Source organism: Mangifera indica, chromosome 10, assembly GCF_011075055.1.
Source record: "Mangifera indica cultivar Alphonso chromosome 10, CATAS_Mindica_2.1, whole genome shotgun sequence".
NCBI lineage: Eukaryota > Viridiplantae > Streptophyta > Magnoliopsida > Sapindales > Anacardiaceae > Mangifera > Mangifera indica.
The window spans coordinates 595,712-621,590 of NC_058146.1; the positions used below are offsets into that span (position 1 = coordinate 595,712).

The 25,879-nt window shown below is 32.2% G+C and overlaps 2 protein-coding genes and 1 pseudogene across 2 annotated transcripts; all 3 read right to left on the minus strand.

Annotated features, from left to right (window-relative positions):
• Positions 1 to 5,278: 5,278 nt before the first annotated feature.
• On the minus strand, positions 5,279 to 9,628 carry LOC123227444 (annotated as a pseudogene).
• A 1,202-nt stretch (positions 9,629 to 10,830) lies between these two features.
• LOC123227736 (protein FLOURY 1-like) lies at positions 10,831 to 11,574 on the minus strand. Its single transcript, XM_044652851.1, has one exon. The coding sequence runs from the start codon at positions 11,572 to 11,574 to the stop codon at positions 10,831 to 10,833; it is 744 nt and encodes a 247-aa protein (XP_044508786.1).
• Positions 11,575 to 14,025: 2,451 nt separating this feature from the next.
• Positions 14,026 to 16,401, minus strand: LOC123227737 (L-type lectin-domain containing receptor kinase IX.1-like). The gene is made up of 2 exons (XM_044652852.1): positions 15,359 to 16,401; positions 14,026 to 14,827 (listed from the first exon to the last, which is right to left on the minus strand). Exons 1-2 carry the CDS (start codon positions 16,399 to 16,401, stop codon positions 14,026 to 14,028), a joined length of 1,845 nt encoding a protein of 614 aa, XP_044508787.1.
• Between the last annotated feature and the right edge of the window lie 9,478 nt (positions 16,402 to 25,879).

Genomic DNA, 25,879 nt, shown 5'->3' on the forward strand with positions numbered 1-25,879 from the left:
AAAACATAAAAAATTATACAAACTATATTCATTTTGTTTTTATTATGTACGTACATCGATGTGTAATTTTGTTCCTTTACAATTTTGTCTTCCACTAAGAGAGTTTCAAAGAATGAGTGTGTTATTTATCCTTCTTGAAAGCATGGTTATTATTATACCTTTAATACAATATGGGTTAAAAATAATATATATCTTTAAAACGGAGTGAAAAGTGGTACAACACAATAATCATTTTTTATGATATAATATATATGTAAATAATTTTATTGATAAAAATCAATATATTTTTTTATAAAAATGTATCTTATAATATAATATAAAATGTGATATATAAATTTAAGTTTTTCAATTCACGAGTTTAGACTTCCATGCTTAAAAGTCATATTTAAGATAATGAATCTTTAGCCTCTTTTTGTTATAAGTTTCATTGGTTTTGTGCACCCAAGTTATGTTATAGTATGTCATTAAATCACGATAGGACTCTTCTAACCCCATGAAGCACAGGTTTAATTAATTTCTTGAAAATTCTTGAAGTTTACACCTTTCTACAAAAAATAATTTTTCTAAAAGATTCAATCAAACAATTTCAAAGACATTTCAGACTTGAAAAATGTATTTTTGTTAGTGTCATCATTGGAGACTATTGACTAACAGACAATAGTCCCAATTGTTTGGTTTAATTAATTTCTTGGAAATTCTTGAAGTTTAAACCTTTCTACAAAAAGCAATTTTTCTAAAATATTCAATCAAACAATTTCAAAGACATTTTAGGTTTGAAAAATGTATTTTTATTAATGTCATCATTGCAGACTATTGACCAACAGACATTAGTCCCAATTGTTTGGTTTGACTTCGATTCTTTGTCGACGATTCTTCATTGAAATTTTTGTCTTCAGCGTTATTATTCCTGTTCAAGTTGTTTGGAGTTCGAATTTAAATTCGATATTCCAAATTCAAGCAATACTCGAATCTTTTTCCAGGTTTAGTTCTGACTGGAATCTACCCCAGTTAAAAATGCCATACAGATATAAATATTGTCTTTCTTTTTCATCTTCCAGTCGAATAGTTGTTTTAGAGAGCCTTTAACTTCGATCTGATCCTGAGAAAATAATGTTATCTCCAGCAAGCTCGCCTCGCCTGTGCAGGAAATACAAGAAAGAAAACCCTAAGACAGAAACTTACAGACTCCTGAATCATGCCTGTCCAATACTCCAAAGGCAGCAAAGATTCTCCCCTCACAAACTGACCATTTCACTGTAAGTACGATGCCATTGCCAAGGTTATCACCTCGTACAGACTCAGAAGATAATATAAATTAATACAGGCCAGTCTCTTTAGCACTGGGTCAATGGTTATCCATCTAACAGCCATGGAATTTATATTATTTAAAAACCTAAACAGGGGTTTTAAATTTAATCCTCGGACCAGTGAAACATCGCATCTTCACTGGATAATGGATTCTGCAGCAAACCTTGATCACGTGCGAGTTAAAAAAAAAAAACTTGACAGAATGCGTAGTCCTCGCAGCATGCGATGGTGGGCGCCTTTGTAATTTTACCATGATAAGAGGGCAAATTAATTTCGGCACTTCACATAGTGACGCCAAAATAATATGCTTAATACGCAATCTGGAAATTACCTCCCCAAAATTAGTGAACAAATACGTCAATCAATTCCATATTACCACTTCACCAGCTATAGTATTGTTAGTACATGTAATTTATTTGCATATATAGTTTTATTTATTTTGAATTTTTAAAAAAAAAACTATATATGTTTTATATGGTTAAAACTCATTTCTAAATAAACTCATTAATACAAAACCTAAGAGACGATTTGCGGATAGATGATAAATCAACTCTCGAGTCAAGAAGAGACATGAATATGACATGATCTCTTTCATCAGCCACGGAGAAAATATCAGTCAATTATCATCATACTCGTAAAGCCTCTCAAACATTAAATAACAATTTACTATTCCCCCAACTCCAACAATTAATTACAATCAAAGTTCTATGATATGGGATTTTACTTTTTTAGTTATACATGTAATTCTATCTTTCACTATTATAAATTCAAAACTATTAAAAAATTAGATTACAATATCGTAATTAAAATTCATCTCTCTAAATATTCAATTAATAAAATTTTCATAGATAAGTTCATGATTTATTGATTAAACCACATTTAAATCTTATTGTCTCTTAGCTTTTTTATATTAAACTTGACATTCATTTAATGTATTTCTTGTTAGTGTTAATCTCAACACCAACATTACAATCGATGAGCTACCCGGACAAACCTTAAGTGGCCTCTGGTAATTGACAACTCAATTGCATATAATTTCTCCGGCATTAAATGCCCAACAAGGACATCTAAACTAATAGAAATATAGAATTGAAATCGTCAACATGTGTATTTCCGAACTGTGTAAATATTTTATTCTATTTTCATTTAATAATCATAAGCAATAGTTGAGATTCTGTTGTGGAACAGTAATATTCTCTCAACTGAGTGAGTGGGGTATGGCTAAATTAATATTTTCCCATCCCATTGCAATTTTTTTTAATCATTTGTACAGACAGACAGGGTAAAAAAAAAACATATCCAAGGGAAATAATAAATGAAACAGATTAAAGTTGATTTATCGACTGTTGACCCCGCTAAAAGACCCATCCAAGTCTAGATTGGTTAGATCGACCGGTTGAAATAATAATATTAACACGATGATGGTGATTAAAATTTTATATATATTAAACCGAATTAATCCAAAAGAAAATGAATTTAATCCTATTATAAACTTGCCAACATTCAAGCATATTTAGATTCAAGCCTCACAATATACATTATTGTCATTCTAATATCCAATTAGGTTAAAACAAATTAAAAAAAATTATAACAATATATAACAAACCCACATTGTGGTGTCATGCCCCATGTTAGAATTTTAAAAAACAATATAGACATCGTACTGATGTGAACATGATAGTTTAACTAATACAAGTTTAAATATCAACTCAGATTAGACAGACCACTAAATTCTAATCAAATTGACTTGATTAGTCAATTTAATCCTACTTTTGTTTTTGTTTTGTTTTATTTTTCACATCTCCATTTTCTCGTGGAATTTTAAATAGAGATGCAACTCCTTTTTCTAGCTAGAAGGCAGGGAAGAAAACTCACTATTCAGGCTTTTTATAATAGGGTTTTCATGCGCATACCATAATTTCCTATTTTGGAAACATTAATGAAACAAAATTATTAAAAATACCTTTATGAATGATAAATCTTTTTCTACATTTAATTCTTACAGTAATTAGTAATTCTAAATATTATAAATTCATGCACCTTCACCTTGCAAACCCCACTTGCATATGGACTTGTATAGATATTAGAAAATGCATAGCTCAAAAATGGCAAACTTTTGTAGTTTAATGTCTCATATTGAAATCACTAACAATATCATGGTTATTATAGAATATTCAATTAGGTTTCATTTTCTCGTCTTTTGTTCTTTCTATTCTTTTTCTCATTCATCAAACCTAGGTTTCTCTCAAATTCAATTGCAGGAGTTCACACATGTTTGTTCAATAGTTGATGAAATAGGATGAGTTTTCTACATAGTTTTACAGTCTAGCATGAGTATGTAGTATAAATAGCCAATATAGTTTTTTTCTAATGGTAATAAGAATCTTTGTGAAGTTATTCGGATTTTTTTTGTGATTTTCTATTTGTTTACTCTCTCGTATTGTTATATTCATTTAGCTACATAAATGAATTAAGGATTTTCTGTTTACTTTTCAAGTGTTCAATAATTAGGATCTAAATTGACAAAGATCATTAGCTTCTCATTTCTCATATTATATAGACTAATGTAATTTGTTGCGAAGACTAGGGTTTCGTAACTAAATCAATTCTTCTCTTTAGGAATTTTGGAACTCTTTAAGGTCAACCAGGGGCTTTTATGAAATTTCTAACCCAACTAACATTAATGTTTAATTGGCAATCAAATGATGTAATTCAATATTATATATATAATTATGTATATGCTTGCACGTTTGCAAATATGTAGCAGTAGGTTATAACGATTCTTTATTTTTTTTTTATGAAAGAAAGAAAGAAATATTCCCTAGATCACTTTAATAAATCAGCCCTTAATGGTGGCAATAGTTTCATGGCTAAAAAGGAATTCAATTTTGATAATAGTTTTAAAACTCAAACTGGACTTTGATATAGAATATATAAAATTCTATTATGTTATATTTCTATTTCGTTTAATATTATTTTTAATATTTACTCAAATAATTTACTAGTTTAACAGTTCCGATTGATTAACACATAAACTATTCCTTGAATCGATGAATATCCAATCTAAGTGTGAAAACATTTTAATTAAACATTAGCTAACAATTACAAAACTGAATAAATAGTTGTTAGGTAAATTAATATGAACTCCCTAAATAATTTAGAAATTAATAAGCCAAATGACTGAAAAATTGCAACCCTTATCAGAATGGTTTTAGTATTCCTACCGGAATAAATAGTATTATTATCTGATTTTATGATTTTAAATTAAAATTTTATATTTCTTAAATGTTTATAATATTTTTAAGAAGACAATATGATGATTAAATTTTTTATTATAAAATTGAAATAACATATCCAACTACGGCATACAATTCTTTATTACAAAAATTAGGGTTACAACAAATAATAAAAAATTGTACAGATGTGTGGGTGTGCAAATTAAAAGTTGCCACATATGGTCAATTTAATTTTCAATTGTGGAACCCTAAGTCCCGAAAGAATCCGCCGCTGGTTTTGCTGATAGCACGTGTCAGTGATCTATTTGATACTTAATATTGTCTCCAATTCCACTATTTCCACACTCGCTCTCCCATTATGACACTCGTCTATTACAATCTTTTCTTGTAACTTCAACCCCTCTTCTGATTCTCCAATGGCGGTCAAGAGACAACAAATCTTAGCTTGATTCACTTTAACAATTGTCTCTTCCTACAAGGGAGTACCCATATTAATGTTGCAATCTCGAGTTCGCTTAGAACTAGGGGTTTATAGTTTTCTATTTATAGATCAAAGCAAGCAAGTTCTATTTATAGTTTTCTATTTTTCATGTCCTATATTAGTATATATCCATGGTTATTTGAAAGAATCTAGCCATCGGGTTGATCTCAATCTGTGTTATACTTATTATTCCTCTATTTTTATTCAATTTCCTTCTCATTTTTTCATCTGGGTTTGTTTCATTTTCTCCATGATTTATAATTTTCTCTATCTTACTAGTTCCTTCTTGTATCCTTGTGATCTTTTAACTGACAAGCTGAAATTTGCTGATCTAGGAGATATCAAGAGCCAACAAACCCTAGGACTATTGAAGAAGATGGGAAGGGGAAAGATTGTGATTCGGAGGATCGACAATTCGACTAACAGGCAAGTGACTTTCTCGAAAAGAAGAAACGGGTTGCTGAAGAAAGCTAGAGAACTATCCATCCTTTGCGATGCAGAAGTGGGTCTGATTATCTTCTCCAGCACCAGCAAGCTCTATGAATATGCAAGCACTAGGTCAGATTTCACTCTCTCTCCTTCCGATCTTCCTCTTCCAGCTACTGCATATTATTCATCTGTGCTTTTGAGTGTGCGTATATATATATCTTCAACTTCCGACTGAGATTAAGTGTGGTGCCTGTATTAATGGGATTTAAGTTGGTGTCTGTGTGCTGCATTAAGGTTAATTACATGATCTAATACAATGAGGACAAAATAGCATGATCTAATACTGATTAATAATATGAAAGATATCAAACACAGAATGATAAATTTAACGAGATGCTTTAGAAATTCATCAGATAGCACTTAAGAGGATTCTGCTAATAGTGTTATTTCAAATATCTACTACTGAAATAAAAATAGTTAGCAACTTGCCATGAAGATACAAGAGACAACTAAGATGGTTATACAATATCTTCAACAATTAGGCAAAAAGCTATCCTATGAATTTTGACAAAAAATAACATTATGTCAAAAGATAGGGGAAATAAATATGGAAAATTTGCAGTCAAACATTCTAAGATAAGTGCTTAATGAACTGAAGCACGAGTCAATATATGATCAATGTCCGGGAAAGAGAAAATTAAAATAAAGTGTTTTAAAGTTTTATCTAAGCCAAATAGGATTTTGCAGCAGTAAAAAGCAGAGAAGTATTAGAGATGCAAGTCACTACGAGTAAAGACATAATAATCACCTGGATCCCTCTCTGAAAGCTTTAAAATAAATGTATTACCGCATGTGACGGCAATAGGAAACATCTGTGTATATAACAGAGAGATAGAAAATGAATGATATCTCTGGTTGAATCATTTTCCCTTCAGGAGAACATTGAAGATATAAGGTTTCCCCTTATGCAACAATAACAAGATTTGTATTTTATAAACAATAGCTGAATGCTAACAAAATATGGTCACAGCCTCTATGCATTTCCCAATTATGATTAATTACAAGAAACACATGCAATTGATTTCCTTACCCACACAATACACTTGTCATGTGCTCCCTAGACCAACACTGTTAGACAATTCAGGATTCAAAGGCCAACAAAGAATGAGGTATGGCAAGCTTACCCATAAAGGGATCATAGCAGGAAAGTCAAAGGAGCAAATCCCACAACAGACACCGAGTGGCTCTCTAATGCTATAGGAATCAATTCCATTTGATACATTGGAAAAGTATTCCCCAATTTGAAGAGTTGCCATCCCACAAGCATGTTCAACTATTTCTACATGGGATAGTAAAAAACTTCTTAAAGCACAGCCATTACCAACTGAAAAATCATTCAGGCATTAAAAAAGGCACTAACCAAGTCCATGCAACACATCGTTGTGTGCGTCTTCTAGTGTCTTTCCATGTTCAGTAGTAATGTTCATAGCAAGCCTATCCTGGGGCCAATTTTTGAAGATTCACTTTACTCAAAATTTAAGAGTGAATGAAAATAATGAACAAGTTTCGCAAATTTACCATGTCCCTTTGAATAAGCTCTTGAAATTTGAACATGATGCGTTGACGAGTGGTAACTGATGTATTTCTCCATGATGAAAAAGCCCGCTTTTGCTGCAAATACTGCAGCTCTAAACTCCTCATTGGTAGTCAAAGGGACTTGACAAACGACCAGTTGCGTTGCCTATCATGATTTGATAGATAAATTGGGAAAAGAAAAACACAATTGTTTTCAATGACTATTAACTTCACAATATATTAAAATAGTCAAAAATGAAAATTTTGGTAAATTTTCCTTACAGGATTTATAACATCAATAGATGCAAATGACTGGGAATCAACAAATCTACCTCCAATTAGATTGGGAACCCTCTGACATACAACATCAAGACAAATTCATTATAAGTACAGAGAATGCCACCACAAAATGATGAAGATTACGAGAAAGACAAACTATTTATACAAAAATAAAGATAAAGAAATCCAATTTCTTTATTTGCTTCTTACCCCAAGTAGTTGGGATAAGGCTTTGTTGAATTGAGTTGCGTTGGATTATATCTAAGCTTACCAGAGGGGTGCGTAGCCTCCAAGACGGCTCCATAATAGCTTGATAATTATTCCTTACAGCAGACTTTTGAGGTCTTAATGACTTGAAGTTTCTCACTGCAAAAAATAAATAAATAAGTCATCTGCATTGTAAGAAAATTAGAAACAATAACAATCACAAAAAATTTAAAAAGCAAGAATTTGGCGAGGCTTTAATCCAGCATCTGTCATCTCCTTAATTAAGAAAACTTCTCTTTCTGTAAAGCGTCGAGCAGAAGGATGTTCTGAGGTGTCCTTTAAAGGTTCATGGTTGTGTGTACCATTTTTAATAGTTAGTATCCACAAGCCAGCATTCAAAAGGACAATTGGTAAGTCGAGAACCTGTTTTTCTGCGGCGGATACTTTCAGCGGAGGACTTATCAATAGTTTTCCGCCTATTACGATAAACACCTCCTCTGTCACATCCAAGGACTACTACCCTGTCCCTCTTAGATTGCTTGATAGTTACCACATATCCCTGGGATACGGCAAAGTCGCCGACATGCTGGATAAGTTCCTCACGATCTACAAAAGTTCCAGGAGGTGGTGGAAGCATTTGTGGGGCCTCATTCAACTCTGAGGAACTTTGAGCGTCCATCATTGAATTATGTACGCGATAACCTGAGGTAAACATATAAGTTACCGTTTTACACATCCTTATAATCATCACTTATCCCGTTATTCATCCTCACAGCAAAATTCAACTAATGAAAGCCAAGTCTACAAAAGTAATGGAATTAGTTTTAAAGATCCATACTATACTAGCCATTCATGATGACAGGATTATTGACACTTGGTTGCAAATAAGAACTATCAGCTTGCCAACAAGATTATTGATTCTCTTCAGACAAATTTAAAAAAGAAAAATTAAATAAGGAAAAGAAAATTATATTTTTCAGAGAATGTGATTTGTCCCACAAGTTTGGAGGTCAACCTTTTGATCTGGTATACATAATTTTTTCCTCTCATTATGGAGACATAATGTAGTAATATAACATGTAGACCACAGAAATAGAATGGCACACACCTCATACTGCAGTGACAATGTCCTCCTCTTCCAAGACTTCACTTTCAGTTACATGAAAAGGCCCTTAGTATCTGGAAATTAGTAATAAAACTTTAAACAGAAATATATTCTAATAAGTATAAACAGAAATGTATTTGTATGAGTGTAATAGATGATACAAATTTCAAACATAGATAATCAGATTCATGTCTCCTTAAACCACCTGGCTCTATTTTATTTTAGATTCTTTAAAATAAGCAAAGAGAAATTTTTTTAAGCTTATAGGGCTAGTTCAAAAACATGAGCAACAACTTAGGATCACTGAATTTCAAAAAATTTAAACAGTAAAGCTGGATGTCTAAAAACGCATAGCCTTTTCATTGTGGTTATATAGCAACTCCAATCGTAAAGCATCCTCATGACATTCTAGTCTTTTCATAAATTTAATCGATTTGTCATAATGTTCAACTTACTACATGAAATTCTTCATTCCCATAAATAAATGCTCCTAACCTGGTATTATTTCAAAGAACTCTCAGCTAAAAAGAAGATCAAAACCAAAACTTTACATTTCCCCTTGCCACTGATCACACAATAAACATAAAAAAATAAACAAATGAATCAATTACTAAGTGGGAAACACTTCCAATTTTAATCTCTCAACATATTTATTAAATTTCGGGAATCAGAGTCCACAATGCAAATTATACATAATCCAAGTAAACAATTGTCAAAACTGAATTTTGAATGGGACCCATTTTTGAACTGAGCCCGAAACAACAATTGCAGCGAGTTAATTCAGATTATACAATTCTCAACATTCCGTTTTTATTTTTATTTTTTTTTTGTCTTTTCTCGATAACGAAACAAGAGATGTTAAGGAAAAGCTTACCGGCCAAGGCGATGGCGATTGGCAGACCAATTGACACAGAAAATTCCGGGATTGCAGAGTACTGATTTTGGCTTGAATGATGTGTTGTCTAATAGTGAATCAGGACCGAGTCTTAGAAAAACGGACGGAGGGGATTCAAAATGCCGTGATGGTATTGTACTTGGTGTGGTACTGTTACTGTCAATGTCAAAATAAACTAAGTACCATAAAAAAATAAATAAATAATTTTTCATCTTAGATTCATAGGGGATTAACTTTATATTTGATAATTATAATATAGATTTAACATAATCTTAAATTATTATTCGATAATTTTAAGCTAAGTTTACTGTTATTGCGATGATTTTCTATTAATGTACACATAATTTTATATTTAGGCTATTTAAATAATATAATATTCTTTAACATTGGATTTAAATAAGTATAAATTGGGAAATTAACTTGAAAATATCAAAGAAACTTTACAACAGAAATAAAATTCCCCAGTGTACATGAATTGCGTATTCTCTTATGCCAATCCTCTAATTTGTGTATTTTTTTTACCCAACAAGAATTATGATTTTTTTTTCTTTGCATGATTGACCAATGATGACGAGTGATGCTAAAAACAAGCAATAATTAAAATGTTATGTTATTGGGGATGATAATTCTTATGCAATTAAACAAGACATCTCAAACTCAAATCTTTTTAAGTATAACCAGACATTATAGATAATAGATAATCACTAGTTGATTATTTTATCTAAAAGTTATAATAGATTCGAGACTAAATTATATTAAAACTGTAAGCTATAGAGAGAATATTATTTTGTGGTTATCCTAGAAGGATCATTCAGATAATATTAAAAATTTTGAGCAAAAAAATTAGAGAGAAAAAGAAAAAAAGAGAGATATAAATATTGCACTAAAGACATTTCAAATCATTGTATTATTTTTATATTATATATGAGCATTTTGATAATTAAGTCACAAACTATGTAAAAACTTTTATATTATAACTTTTTTAAAAATATATCTCAATCTCTATAACTATACCGAGTTTATATAGAATTTAATATTAAATTTAAGTTTAGTTTGAATAAAATATAAAATTATTTTACTTACAAGTCATGTTCCAACATCAACTGATCTTATGTCAAGTTAAATCTTGACTAAACTTAACCCATGCTATATTAGAATTGATGGAAATAAAGTCGAGAAAGGAAATATGACAGCTGTTTATATTATTAAGAAGTAATTAGATTGACAAAAGAAAGAAATGCCAAATCGAATATTTATTGAATTTACAATAACAATAAGAAACAAACCATATTCAACAATCCATTCCGATTCCAAATTACTCAAACATCTCAGCAGTATCAACTCCTTCAAATTCATCCATTTCAAAATCTTCCTTCACAAATTGCTTCAATTTTTTTTCATAAATCTTCAACTTCTCCTCCAACAAACTCTTCTCAGACTCATGTCTCATCACAATCCATTGCAGTGACTGAATCACTTCTTCATCATGCTCCTGTTTCTGCTCCGCCATTCTCCGGAATCGATTGGCTTCAATTTCTGCTGAACTTTTCTCACTTTGCAGCCTCAAAATCATGGCCATGGCTTCTTCCGCCGCTGATGCCGCTGCCGTTCTTTCCTTCTCGAGCTCCATACAAGCCACATTGGCCCTTTGCATCTCCATTTTGACTAATTTTCTTAGTGATTCTACGTCGGATAACTCATCTTCTTCACAACATTCTACTGATTCCGAAACATCATTTGTCGACTTCGAGTTTGACTCGTCCAAGAGCTTCCATGGCGGACCACATTTGCCAGACACAATATTTGCATCAAATTCTTCACCAAAATCAATATTTGAACACAACCCATTTCTTCTCTCACCCGATTTCCCTCTAATATAACAAAAAAAATGAACTAATCCTTTTCCAGGCAGACTAACTTGCAGAAACTTAAACCCTAAACACAACATCAAAACCAACAACAAAGTGTTAAAAACTTGCGATAAACGCCCAAACACCAAAAACCCACGTTCAAAATCAGTCCCTTGAGTCAAAGACTTGAGAAATAAAACACAATCCATCATTAACAATCCCAGAAAAGTCTTCAAGAATCTCACAGACAAAACAAAGAACTTATGGTTATAATACAAGCAAGATATAGGTGCACTTGATGGGATAATCAAGTGTCAAAATTAAAGTGGCTGGGAGAACAAAGAAGTGGATCTGTTATTCGTTCAGAACTGCCAACTTTTGAGAAGATATATATATGGACTCCAAACCGCAATCTTCATAAATATTCCCTTTACTTTTCAAGATTTTCCCTTTTGCCAGAGAAGTTGTATATGTAGAAGCAGAATAGGTAGCCTTAAAATAAATTTTTGGTAAGATTTTTGTAATGTTATCTACTACTGATAAGCTTAAGCACTTTAAAAGGTTACTCCGTACAAATAAGAGAATCAACACAATGATGTAATTGGCTAATTCAGAATTAAAACAAAAAAACATTCCAAAAATCAACAAAACTATCTGTACTAATGTTGACTGGATTTTTACCCATGGTTTTTTTTTTTGGTTGAAGGTTTAATCTTGCATGACTTTTACAAATATTATTGTTTTAAAACCGGGATCAATTTAACTGGTTTAACCGGTTTGACGAAGTTTGGTAAGCAGGGGTAAGCATAGGTGGCAATTTAATGACTATTGCTTTAAATCATAGTTATTAATATCATATGATATATGATATATATCTTATAATACGATATGATATAAATAAAAACGATATATATTATAAAGTATATCATAATTAATATGATACATTAAACATATCGTATGATATAATATATATTACCAATATAAATTGATACATTTTTAAAAAAAATAATGATATAATACTGGTGTATATAAGAAATTTTATATTTTTGTAGATGTTCATGATATTTTCTAAAATGATGATGTAATTATTATATTTTTTATTTTTTTATTTCTTAAACATTGTATCATATGATACAATATTCTATATATAATGTATAAAATTAAGTTTTTAATATATGATTCGACTATCATGCTTTAAATTATAGTTTAACCAAAAAAATCATATAAGGTTGTAGGTGAATCGTCGATTTAACCGATGTTCCCTAAATATTGTGAAAGATTTTGGGAGTGAGTTGCTGGAAATGAGAATGCATAGAGAGAGTTGAAAATGATAAGATTAGTGTGGGATGGAGCTTTTGAATGTGAGAATGACACGACAACGATTAAAAATAAAGATATCTATATGAGAGAAGTCGTCAAAGAGGATATTGACAAAAGATAGAGTTAAAAATGAGAATACCGATATCTGAAAAAGTTAAAAATGACAATTATTTTCAAAAGAAACTGTTAGAGAGGAGATTGAAGGCAGAGAAAAAAAAATCAAAAGAACATTGGTTTGCGGATAAGACTTTTGCTGCCTCTCACTTTGTTTTTATACTCACCAAGGAAAATTTCTTTGACCCCAACACAATATGAAAACAACAAAATGATCTCTAAGTATGTATCAATTTAACTCTTGAGCAAAATAAAAGAGATAAAACAAATTCAAAAAAGCTCACCGGTCTAATCATTGATTGATTTAAATCAACCCTTTCAGGGGATAATGTCCAAATTTGGTATGAAATCCATGCTAAAGATTTCAATCACAAATTCCAAACAAAAAGTTGGACCATATACATGAAAGAGAGCAATCAAAATAAAAAAATTGGGATTTTATAATTATTTCATTTCCATACAATACGAAAATGAAAATTAAATTCTTAGTTTATTCAACTGCCAGAACTAATTATGCATTCGACTCTAACGAGAAGGACTTTGAGGAATTATTTTAGAAATAGCAACTAATATCCATCAATTTCGCCTTCACTAAAACCTGGTAAAATATGTAGAAAAAAATATTCAAGTTTGCTCAACAGCTACGTCATATGAGAAAAGTATAAGAATCATTCGATAAATTTTTTTCCAATATTGGAACATTAACCGTATATTATTTAGAATTTCTGTTGTGGGAAATGAAGAAAATTTTGTTTTCTTGGCGTATTCAGCCGCCTAATTTGGTTCCTACTTCTCAGAGGATTCCACACCTTACATCAGGAGGAAGCTAAGGTAAAATTCAAGTATCAATTATTCAAAGTTAGGTGATTCACGAAAATTAATTAGTACAAGGGTGCAGTCGAATAACAACAAATTTAAATTCATCTCAAATTTAGAATAATTAATTTGAACTAGTTTAAATCAATGAACAGTAAAAAAAGATTAGTAACATAGCAAAAGAAAAACAATTACTAGGAAAGAAGGAGAATTACTAATAAGATAAACTCCTATATTAACATTAATTTTGATAAGTTGAAATTGCTTTAATTTGAATATAACTTGTTTAAATTGAATATGGATTTAAATCCAAGACTCAGCTTAATCCACGGTGAAAGTCATTGAACAAATTGATGGTAACATTAATATTTCTCATTCAAAAAAGAAAAGAAACGGATGAACAACAAAATTCAATGTGTATTATTCAAGAGCGCTGCTGATGAAGAAGCACTGGAAAATGCTGTTGACTGTGAGGAGTTGGAGTGGCAGTTTGAATTAAAAGCACAGAACTGGTTCAGGTTTTGACCTCCTTCAGAAATAATGGCCCCATATGAAATCGAAAATGCAGATATGGGCATGTTCCCCGAAGGTGCTAAATATGTTGGCAAAGGCATCTTGGGCGGGAGAACAGGCAATGGAGCTTCAGAATTAAGCACACGAATGGCCTGCCTAATCGAAGGCCTGAGATTTTCATCTGGGTGAGCACAACACAGCCCAACTATCATCAACATTTGCATTTTTTGCTCATCAAAATCTTCACTTAGTCTTGGATCAGCTGCTTCCAGGAGTTTCCCACTTCCATAGAGCTCCCAAACCCACTGCACCATATAGACTTCACCTTCTTTTGCCATTGGGTTGATTGGTTTCCTCCCACAAGCCAATTCCAAAGCAACAACTCCGAAGCTGTATACATCTGATTCCTTGCCAGCTTTGCCTGTGATGACACATTCAGGAGCCATGTAGCCCATTGTTCCTGCCAAAACTGTGGTTGGTGGCCCTTTGGAATGCTCCACAAGCCTAGCTAATCCGAAATCTCCAATCTTAGCACTGAAATTTGAATCCAACATAATGTTGCTTGATTTTATATCTCTATGCACAACACATTGTTCCCATTCTTCATGTAAATACAGCAGTCCTGAAGCCAGGTCTTGAGCAATTTTATACCTCATCTCCCATGTCAAATTATTTTCTTTAAAAAGATGAGAATCTAAGCTACCATTAGGCATAAATTCATAAACAAGCAGGAGTTCCTTTCTCTCATGGCACCAACCAAGAAGTTGCACCAAATTCTTATGCCTCAGTCTGCTAATAATTTTAACTTCTGATGCATACTCCTTTACACCTTGTTTAGACCCTTTTGAAATTCTCTTCACTGCAATATAAGAATTCGATTCCCTCAAGAATTCTTTATAAACCCCACCGAAGCCTCCTTCTCCTAACTAGGGCTGAATTCGAGCCGAGCCAGCTCGGGCTCGAGCTCGGTTCGAGCCCGAAACGAGCCGGGCTCAGCTTGGCTCGATCGAGCTCGAGCCGAGCCCGAGCTGGCTCGGGTTGGCTTGGTATATTTTTTTTAAAAATTTTTTATACAAAACGGCGTCGTTTTGATCCATATATATATACAAAACGGTATCGTTTTGATATAAAAAACGAGCCGAACTGAAAACGAGCCGAACTCGAGCCGGCCATTAAAAAGCCGAGCCGAGCCCGAGCTCGGCTCGGCTCGAATCCAGCCCTACTCCTAACTTGTGTTGGTCGTTGAAATTATCTGATGCCTCAGCCAATTCCTTGTACGGAAACCCCTTGGGTCCAGTTCCTTTTTCAAAATCATCATCTATATACTCGCTGAACATTTGTTTATCTTCATCATCTTGGTTGCCTCTCTTCCTACGCATGGAAACAAGACAAACCAAAACAAACCCTCCAACCAAAACAGCTCCACCAATACTCAGTCCCACGGCAAGTCCCATTGTGATTTTTCTTCCTCTTCTTTCTCTCCCGACAGAATGATTTGCGGCTTCTAAGGTTGAATTGAATTCCCAAGTGTAAACGCTAAACTTTGCAGATGCGTCTCCGGTTGCTGCTGAGAAGCCAAATTTGACCGACTCAGGTAAAAACTCCCTCAAATCTATTGTATACTCAAGGTACTGCATCACTGTGACATTATTTCTGAACCCAGTGAAATTAACACTCAGATTTTGTGTACTTGAATTGTAATTGATCCATGCTTCATTTTTCAGTCCACCCTCGATGTTACTCGTACTCCACCATGTAATATTTGTCATTGAGCGCATAGAGCTGATATCAATACCCACATGCTCACCACCAGGCGGATCCCAATAGTTGTGAAAAATATCAAACTCCACTGCAACAAACGGATTGGATGTTGAATTTAAGGGCTCGTCGTCTTCCGTAAGGCCGAAAGAGCCTCCAGCGATATCAGTAGGAATTGTTGAATTTTCAGGCGCAAGGAAGAATGTCATCCCATCTCCGTAAAAAGAACTGTTTTCAGAATCGATAACAAAAGAGAAATGGGTGGTGAAGTCTGTGAGTCTTCCCGTCTTTTTGTCCCAAAGCGGCAAGCTTGTATTATAAAGTGCTCGACCAGCGTCAACCGTTGTCGTTACTAGTTTAATGATACGATCATGGTCAGGGTAAGCTCTCTCATAAGACATGCCGTCATCATATTTATCACTGAAGTTGTCATACTTGAAGGATAATGAAGTTACCAACGCGACTGTAAGAGATAGCAGTACGGTGATTATGTTAAGATGGAGAAGAAGAGACATTTTTGAAGAAAGGATTCAGGATGGTTTCGAAAATTTAAGAGAAGCCATTAAAATAGCAATGAGAAGTCAGCCAGTCTTTTCTTTAAAAAAAAAAGAAAAGAAAAGCGAGCTTCGTTTTACAATGTCAATTACTGACGGCTCGCGATGAGCGACTGAAAATATATGTATTTTATGGAAGAAACTTTTGTCATTTCATAATTGGCCAAAGGACTTGTTCCTAACCAATTGAGTGCAGTCTCAATTCCATACCATTCAATTTTTTAAAATTCAAACTTTTATTTACAAATAAAATTCGATTAAAAATAAATTAATATTAAAAATATAATCATTATTTAATAAAAAATTTAAAAAATTAAAGTTTTATTGTATTTTTCTCTCTCAGTTTAAAAATCTAACAATTTTTCTATTTAAAATTTGAAAAGTGATCATTTTACCTTTAGAATTTTGAAACCATCATCAAAGATGACCCAGTCTTAGGTTACGTTGGCTATGTCTCTTAGTTTATCTTCTCCTGCCAACTTATTCCCACCTACTGACAACAGTGATTTCCTCTAACGAAATCGTCTTTATTAAAAATAATCTTTTTAATCGATAGGTGAGAATAAATCGGTAGGAAAAGATAACCCAATTGAGAGGATGAATACAGCCAAAGACGACAAACTTTGTTATCTTTAACAATGGTTTCATAATCTTAGGGGTGAAATTGTTACTTTTCAAACTTTGAGTAGAAAAATGTTAGATTTTCAAAATTGAAGAGGGGGAATGCAATAAAACTTTAGTTTTTTCAATTTTTTATTATATAACAATTTTACTCTTAACTTTAATTGAGAATTTTAATTAAATCTTATTTATAGGTGAGACTTTATATTTTTTAAGAGGCCATAGGATTATTTCCCACCCAAGGTATGTTGTATTCTCAAGTTTCTCCCCTTTAACTATGGAAATACCAAATACCCACCCATGGGCTGTTAAAAAAACGGATTTAAAGGCAAAATCGTCATTTTATATATAATATTAACAATAAATTAAAATTTAATCCTCGTTTCCCCCCTGACCCCCAAAAACTAACCATTTTCCTCTAGGCCAAGTTTTGAAAAATAACATTCCCCCCCCCTCCCCTAGGGTTTAGTTTTCAATCCCCGACGTCAAATCCGGAGTCGTCACCGATGACAAAGCCTTCCCGACACACCACCATGCTCCGACAACCTCTCTTCTCTCCTCTGGAACGTCAATCGGCCCAGATCTAGCGAAGACGACGACCTGAAATTTGAAGAGCTTCGTCGTCTTCGTCTGGGAAGACGAACGTCGAACGTCTTCCTAGATCTAGGCCATCGAACGTCGAACGTCGTCGTCTTCGTCTTCCCAAGGTCGTCGTTATCGTATGGGAAGAAGAAGAGCTTCATCTCCCGACGAAGCTCATCAAATTTCAGGTCGTCGTTTTCGTCAGATTTGGGCCGATCGGCATTCCAAAGGAGAGAAGAGAGGTCGTCGGAGCATGGTGGTGCGTCGGGAAGGCTTTGTCATCGGCAATGGCTCCTGATTTGGCATCGGGGATTGAAAACTAAACCCTAGGGGGGCGGAATGCTATTTTTCAAAACTTGACCTAGGGGAAAAACGGTTAGTTTTTAGGGGTTAGAGGGGAAAAAGAGATAAAAGTTTAAGGCGTTAGGTTCCGTTAAATTTAACTGTTTATGGGTGGGTATTTGGTATTTTCATAGTTAAATGGGGGAAACTTGACAATGAAGCATACCTTGGGTGGGAAATAGTCCTTTGGCCTTTTTAAGATTAAAAGATAAGGGTTTGAGATTACAGCAAAGCTTGGGTGGGAATAAGTCTTTTGCTTCATAATTCTATGTATTAACCATGTCAACAACTGAAATAGTGATAAGTGGTCTTTTTGACGAGATGAGGGACATAGTTATGTTTACATTCAAACCGAATTGTTCATAAATTACTTGCAGCTTGATTTGTATCCAATTGGATTTAGTTTGGTTATTGTCAAATTAAGTTGGAGTTCTTTTATTATTTGATTTGTTAAAATCATGAATTTATGACTTGACGAGAATAACGTCAATATACCTCTCAAGATTTATAATTTTCTTTTGATGAAATTCTTGTTCGTGCTAATCTCGACACCACCATCTGGACAAACCTTAGGCGGCCTTTGGTTTGTCAATGTAATATCTTATTATCACCTTTCATATTATCAGCTTGGACAATTAAACCAATAGAAATATAGAATTGAGATCGTCAATGTGTATTTCCGAACTGTGTAAATATTTTATTCTATTTTGATTTAATAATCAATAGCGGTTACTGAACTAATATTTTTTCACCCCATTGCAATTTCTTTTTTTATTTGTATCCCAAGAAAGCAATCAACGAAACACGTGTGCGCGTAGATATTTTGGGTATTGATATGATCAAAAGACTAATTCAAGTTTTGATTGGTTAAGTCGACTGGTGGAATGGTAATGTTAACATGACATTACTGGCATAATTAAATTTTCATACATCAAACTGAATGAAACGAATTTAACTTGATTATAAATTTGCTACCATCAAAATAAATTTAGCTTCAAGTTTTATGACCAACATTATCTTTCTAATATCCAAGTAAGTTAAAACAAATTAAATAAAAATTAGAATAATACATAACTAACCAGAATTGTGGCATTGCATATCAACATTTAGAAAACAATATAAGTTTAAACATTCATTCAAACTAAGTTGACTATCAAATTCTAATTAAACTGATTTAAACAATCGATTCAATCATGTCTTTATTTTTGTTTTGCCTTACATTTCACTTCTATCACATGAAAATTTAGATGGGGATGCGGCTTATTTTTAAAGAGAATTCACTCCTTGGGCTTTTAAAGTTAGGGTTTTCATGGGCATGGCACAATTTCCTATTTTGGAAACCTTAATGAAACTAAATTACTAAAAATTCCTTTATGAATAGTAAATCTAGTTTTAACTTTAATTCTTACTTAGTAATTCTGAATTTAATGCACCTTCAAATTGCAAAACCCACTTGCGTATCGAGTTGTATAGATATTAGAGAATGCAAAAGCCAAAATATGGTAAACTTTCATAGTTTAATGTCTCATACTGAAATCAATAACAATATCATGATTATTAGAGTATGCTCTATTAGGTTTCATTTTCTCCTCTTTTGATCTTTTTATTCTTTTTCACCTCCATCAAATCTGGGTTTCTCTCAAATCAAATGGCTAGAGTTCGCTCATGTCTGTTCAATCTATGGTTGATGAAATAGAATGAGCTTTGCACACAGTTTTATAATCTAAATGAGAATCTTTGCGAAGTTATTTAGATATTTTTCGCTTAGCTATGTTTATGAATTAAGGATTTTGTGTTTGTTTTTTAAGTATTCAATGATTACAGTTAGAATTGATAAGGATTGTCAGCTAGTTATTTCTCATCGTATATAAACTAATGTTAGTTGTAGCAAATATTAAGGTCTCGTAACCGAATCAATTCTTTCTTTTTACCTTTTTCTGAATCTTCTTTAAGGTCAACCAGAGGGCTTTCCTAAAATATCTAACCCAAATAACATCAATATTTTATATATATATATACATATGTGTGTGTGTGTGTGTGCACGTGCACGCATACATGCATACTTGCACCTTTGCAAATGTAGCGTAGCTTATAAAGATTCTTTACTTTTTATATGAAAGAAAGAAGGCTAAAAGACTATTTACCACCCAAATTTAATTGCATTTCCAAGTCACACCCATGAGATTTGAAAATTTTAAAATCTCACCCATTAACCAACCGAGGTAAAAAAATTTTGTTAGAAACAAGAGTAAAATCGTTATTTTACTAATAATATTAAAAAATATAAAATTTATTTATTTCCCCCCAAGTTATAAAAACTAACATTTCACCCCAACCTAAAATTTTTTAACTTTGAAATATCACATTTTCTCCTAAAACCTTAGGATTTTTATCTTCTCCTCTCTAGCCACCATCTCTAGCACCGATGACCTCCCCTCTCTATGTTAAACCATTGGTCAACACATGAGAAGCAATCTAAAACAAATCTCTTCATCAACGAATAGATATGGGTCTTTTCATCTACAAAGAGATTTGGATCTCTTCATCGTCAAATCTTTTTATTTCTGACGAAGAGATCTATTTCAGATTATTTTCTATTCACTGGCCAACGGTTTAAAATAGAGAGAGAAGATCGTCGACACTAGAGATGGTGATCGGAGGGATGAAGAAAATTTTTGGGGGGATGGGAAATGTGACTTTTCAAAGTTAGAAAACTTTAAGCAGGGGTAAAGTTGTTAGTTTTTAAAATTTAAGAGGGAAAATATAGTGAGTTTTATATTTTTTAATTTTATTAGTAAAACGACAATTTTATCTTTGTTTCTAACAGAAAATTTTAATGACAATTGGCCCATAGATGAGATTTTGAGTTTTTCAAATTTTATGAGTATAACTTTGAGAACATAGCTATACTTGGGTAGCAAATAGTCCTTTGGCCAAGAAAGAAATATTCCCTATATCACTTTAATAAATCAACCTTTAGGAGGCATTTGATTTAAGTAATATTTTATTACCAAAATAGAAAGATTACCTTGAAGATAGATTACTTAGAAGATTACTGGGTATACATGATTACTATATTTGATAAAATTTGATAGGTATAAATAATTATTATGTTTGGTTAAAGGTAATAAAAGATTACTAGTAAATTATTTTATTTAAATACCCTTGAATATAATTGTTTTTAAATATTTTTTATATCATTTGTCATATTAATTAAAAATAAATTTATTTTTGTCTCAAAAAATTAATAAATAATAATATAATTATAATAAAATCAAGATTACCTTGAAAATCTTTAGATACCTAAGGTGAAAGTGATAATCAGATTACCATCTATATTACCTGTCACGTCAGCATTGATAATAGATGATTAGTGTAATATTTTATTACTGATAAACTAAACCAGAAAATAAAAGATAGATTACCAAGGTAATCTTAAAAAACTGGAACCAAACGGCCCCTTAGTGGTGGTAATGGTTTCACGGCTAAAAAGGAATCTCATATAGAATATACACCTCCTATCATCATATTATGTTTCTATTAAGTTTGAATATTATTTTTAACATTTATTCAAATAATTTACTAATTCAATGTTTGATCCGATTGATTAATGCATGAATGAGTCCCTTAATCAAATCAATACCTAATCTGAGTGTGAAAACAATGCAGTCAGGTACTATTTAACAATTATAAACCTAAATAAATAATATCTAGGTCCATATGAACTCCCTAAATAATTTAGAAATTATTAATAAGCGAAAAGCCTTCTATCAAATATTATTAATTAATGTCAATATTCCAACTTAGTAAATGATAGGAAAATCATATTCAATAATATTTTATGTCTAGTTTGAAACTGAAATAATATATTTTTAATTTAAAGGACTTATTCTCACACAAAGTATGTTGTTTGCCCAAATTCGCATTCTTTAATTTTAAAAATCTTATTTACCCATCAATGGACAGTTAAGTCTGTTGATTTTAAAGGTAAAATCGTTATTTCATCTATAATATTAAAAATAAACTTAAATTTTATCTCATTTCCCCTCATAAACCTTAAAAACTAACTATTTCTCCCATAGGTCAAATTTTAAAAAATGACATCTTCCCCCCTAAGGTTTAGTTTTTAAACTCTAGCACTATTGTCAGAGGCCTCTCTCTCCTGACACTTCCTTTTTCTCTGATAATCTCTCTCCTCTCACCTGGACCTTTGATCAATGATGATGAAAGTCAGGAAGATAACTCTTCGTCTTCCTAGAAGAAACCAAGGAACACACTCATCTTTTTTTGGGAAGATGACATCTTCCCAAATAGAGACGAAATCTTCGTCTTTATCTTCCTCTTTGTCGCTTCAATCGATAATGCTAGAGGTTTAAGTGATAAGAGAGGGATCGTTGGAGGGAGAGGTAGTGTCAAGAAGGAGAAGCTACCAACGATGACACCCAAGTTTGAAAACTAAACCCTATGGAGAAAATGTTATTTTTTAAAATTTGATCTAAGGGAGAAATTGTTAGTTTTTAGGGTTTAGGGGGAAATGAGATAAAGTTCTAAAGGGTTAATGTTTCGTTAACTTTAACCGCTTATGGGTAGATAAATGAGATTTTTAAAGTTAAAAAGTGGAAACTTGGAAATACAACATAGTTTGGGGAGGAATAAGTCCTTTGGCCTAAAAACAATTATAATAATTAACTCATATTAGAAAAATTTGTATTTATAATTATTAGTGTCATATAAACCATCACACATACAATATAATATAATATGATTCAAGTAAAAAATAATACATATCTTAAGATTAATTAAAAATTGGTATATACATTTCGATTTGTGTTGATAATTTTATTGATATAGGTTAATACACCTTTTTAGAAGAGTAATTACATGAAAAATGATTTGTCTAAAAGAACTTTGTAACTGTTAGGGAGATGGTGATTAAATAATTTTATTGTTAATTTTAAACCACATATCAAACTATACAATATACAATACTTTATTAAAAAAATTATGTTTTTTAATATAAGATATCAATATATAATAAAAAATTTTACACATGTCTGGGTGTGCAAATTAAAATTTGCCACATAGGGTCAATTCTAACTTAGACTCATCAATCTTGAATTAATCTTAGGCTAACTCATTTGGATTTGAATCGATCTTAAGTTAGACATTTTTAGCTTTAGCCTTAATTGTATTAGTGCTTGAAGGAGTTTTCCTTTTAATAGGCAAGTCAAAATTGTTTCATTCAAGCTAATTTCCAAAAACCAAAAGAAAGTTTGACACATCAACATCTATACTTGTATTTGTATAGATTGTTACAACCTGGAAGCAAGAAAACTTACAATGAGATGAGATTTCACGTTTTATAAATGTTTTCGTTTATGAAACTCCCTGAAACTTGTATGAAATGTTTCAGGGATGTTTAATTTTTGAAACACTTTTCTTCTAAAAAAAAACGTAAAATCGATTAAACACACATCTTTTATATTTTCAAACTCAAAGCATCTCTAAATCTCATACTAAATTCATCTCATCTCCGCTCTTTTGATGTGTTATTTATCTCCTCTCTAGATGTTATATAGATTAGTATGTATTGTTATTTTCTTCTTAAATATTAACGTGTGTTTACATAAAAATAATTTACGATAGGTTCTATAATTTTATTTTATAATATTCTTCCTCTTTATTATTTTTTATTATTTATTTTTATACTATACAAGTTTATGTATTTTTGTTATAAAAATTTTGGTATATTTTTCATATTTATAAATTTCTTCACGTTTTCATTTCCTATATTTTTTATAAAATGCATTTTCATGTTTATGTTTCTGTGTTTCCGTATTTGTGCTACATAGGTTACAACATGTAACTCGTTTACTCACCTATTATGATTTGTTTGTACTCAATGTTGATTGAATTTAACTACGGTTGAACGCTCGCCCCCTCCAAAATATTTATACATTTCAAATATATTTTTTTTTTTTCAATTTTGTAATGCTATTTGAAATGAGTTTGATATTTTTACAGCCTATGACCACTCTAATCTAAAAATCCTTTTGGCAGCATGGCGTCTGTTATTGAACGCTACAACAAACTAAAACAGGAACCAAACCAGCCACCGAACCCTGCTTCAGAAGTCAAGATATGTGTTTATACTTCCTGTCAAAGTTTTCCTGAAGATATAAGGCTGGGATCTTATTTTAATTCAGTTATAGAGCCTAAAATCTCAAGTCTCTTTTGCATTGGATATGCAACCTGGTTTAACTTTCATTATGGTAACTTTTATTTTCTACCTTAACTTATGCTATAGCTGCAGCCCATGCAATGCTGATTTTAGTTCTTTGCTGTGCTTTTGTAAGTCTGCTAATGCTGATAAATAACCATGGTCAAAATAGAAAATTTATTACTGTGCAAAAGAATTACCTTTTGTTGAGCATTGACCGTTCATCGCATCATAGCAATTAAAACAAACCGCTGCTCAATGAGAAACTCGTTTTCCCATCTGCAGAACTGCTAAATAGTCTTCAACTACTTTATCATTACAATTCTAATATTTACGGGGGAAGATCAGAGAAATGCATAAGGAGTAAGTGGCACACAAGAAATACAAAAAAGACTTACCAGCAAAATTTTAAATCGGAGATTGCAAAAAGCTCCTGTAACTTTGGTAGCACATGCATGATGACTCCTTTTGTATGCGGGATGATGAGATATAAAGTAGGAACAGTACATACTGGGTGTGGTACTGTTACTGTTGAAAGAAACCAAGTACTTTAAAAAAATCATTTTTACCTCTTAGATTCACTGGGGAATTATCTAATCTTTAACTCTAAATTTGATAATTCCAAGATAGATTTAAGATAATTTTAACTTAAAATTCATAATTTGAAGCTAAATTATGGTTATTATACTGATTTACTATTAATGTGTACATAATTTTCATGTTTAGGATTTTTAAATGATATAAGTTCTTTAACATTGGTAAATGAGGGTTTTAAGGATTAATCACTTGGAAAATTCATGACAAGTCATGTTATATGTTCTTTTTCATTTATATTTATTTGTCTTATATCTTATGTATTACTATTGCATGAGTGAATAATGATGTTGAATAATGTTCAAACGTTTAATCAATAAGATGTTTTTACTAACCTGCTGGACAACCGGTGGTTTTTACTAACCTGGTTGTTTTTTTGCAGATTCTATTTTTGGTTTATTTCTCTGCCCAACATTCCTCGGGATTATAGAACTGCCACCTACTGCAGTACCATATCCAAGGCTGAAGGCTGGAATGAGACATTCAGATTATTCATTGAGCCTAGGTTGCTCTGTGAGACTTTCAGACTTGTTGGATCCTTCTGCATCATCGGGACAAATTTGAGCGGCTGTAGAAAATGCTTCCAGCTTAGAAAATTGACAGGACACAGAATCTGCAGGAGAAGACTAAGGTTGGGGAAATTTCTGAATTTGCATCTGCTTTCTGCTGTCTTTTTTCGGGTCTGCTGCAAGCTGGTGTCAGGAGTCAACTTCGTGCTCTTGGAGTTCATAAGGGTGTTAAGGTGCAGCTGCGTGAAGATCCAACTTCCTGCCAAGGAAACTAGTCCAGAAAGTGTCAAGTTTTTTTCCCCTGTTGTGTTTCCTCTGTTCTGCATCCCAGAGTGCATTTTCCAGGGAGATCTGCAACAGGAGCTTTCATGGAAATCTGTTCCCCTGCTGGTTTCTCTGCCCAGATTCTGCTCCATAACAGCTCTGCAATGAGATTATTTTGTCTGCCCATCTTGGCCAATCTACACTGCGGAAATGTTGTATTGGTAGGATGTATACTGTCTTATTTTCAGCTTCCCAGAACTCATTGCAGAGGCAGGAATTCTCCAGATCAGCCCACTTTTTTCTCTAG

Excerpts from the sequence above, each read along its gene's own strand:
- LOC123227736 (XM_044652851.1), bottom strand. The coding sequence starts at position 11,574 with ATGGATTGTGTTTTATTTCTCAAGTCTTTGACTCAAGGGACTGATTTT.
- LOC123227737 (XM_044652852.1), bottom strand. The coding sequence starts at position 16,401 with ATGTCTCTTCTTCTCCATCTTAACATAATCACCGTACTGCTATCTCTT. Across the intron at positions 14,828-15,358 it reads AATTTCAACGACCAACACAA|CTTAGATTCTCATCTTTTTA; the intron begins GTTAGGAGTAGG and ends GCCTAATGGTAG.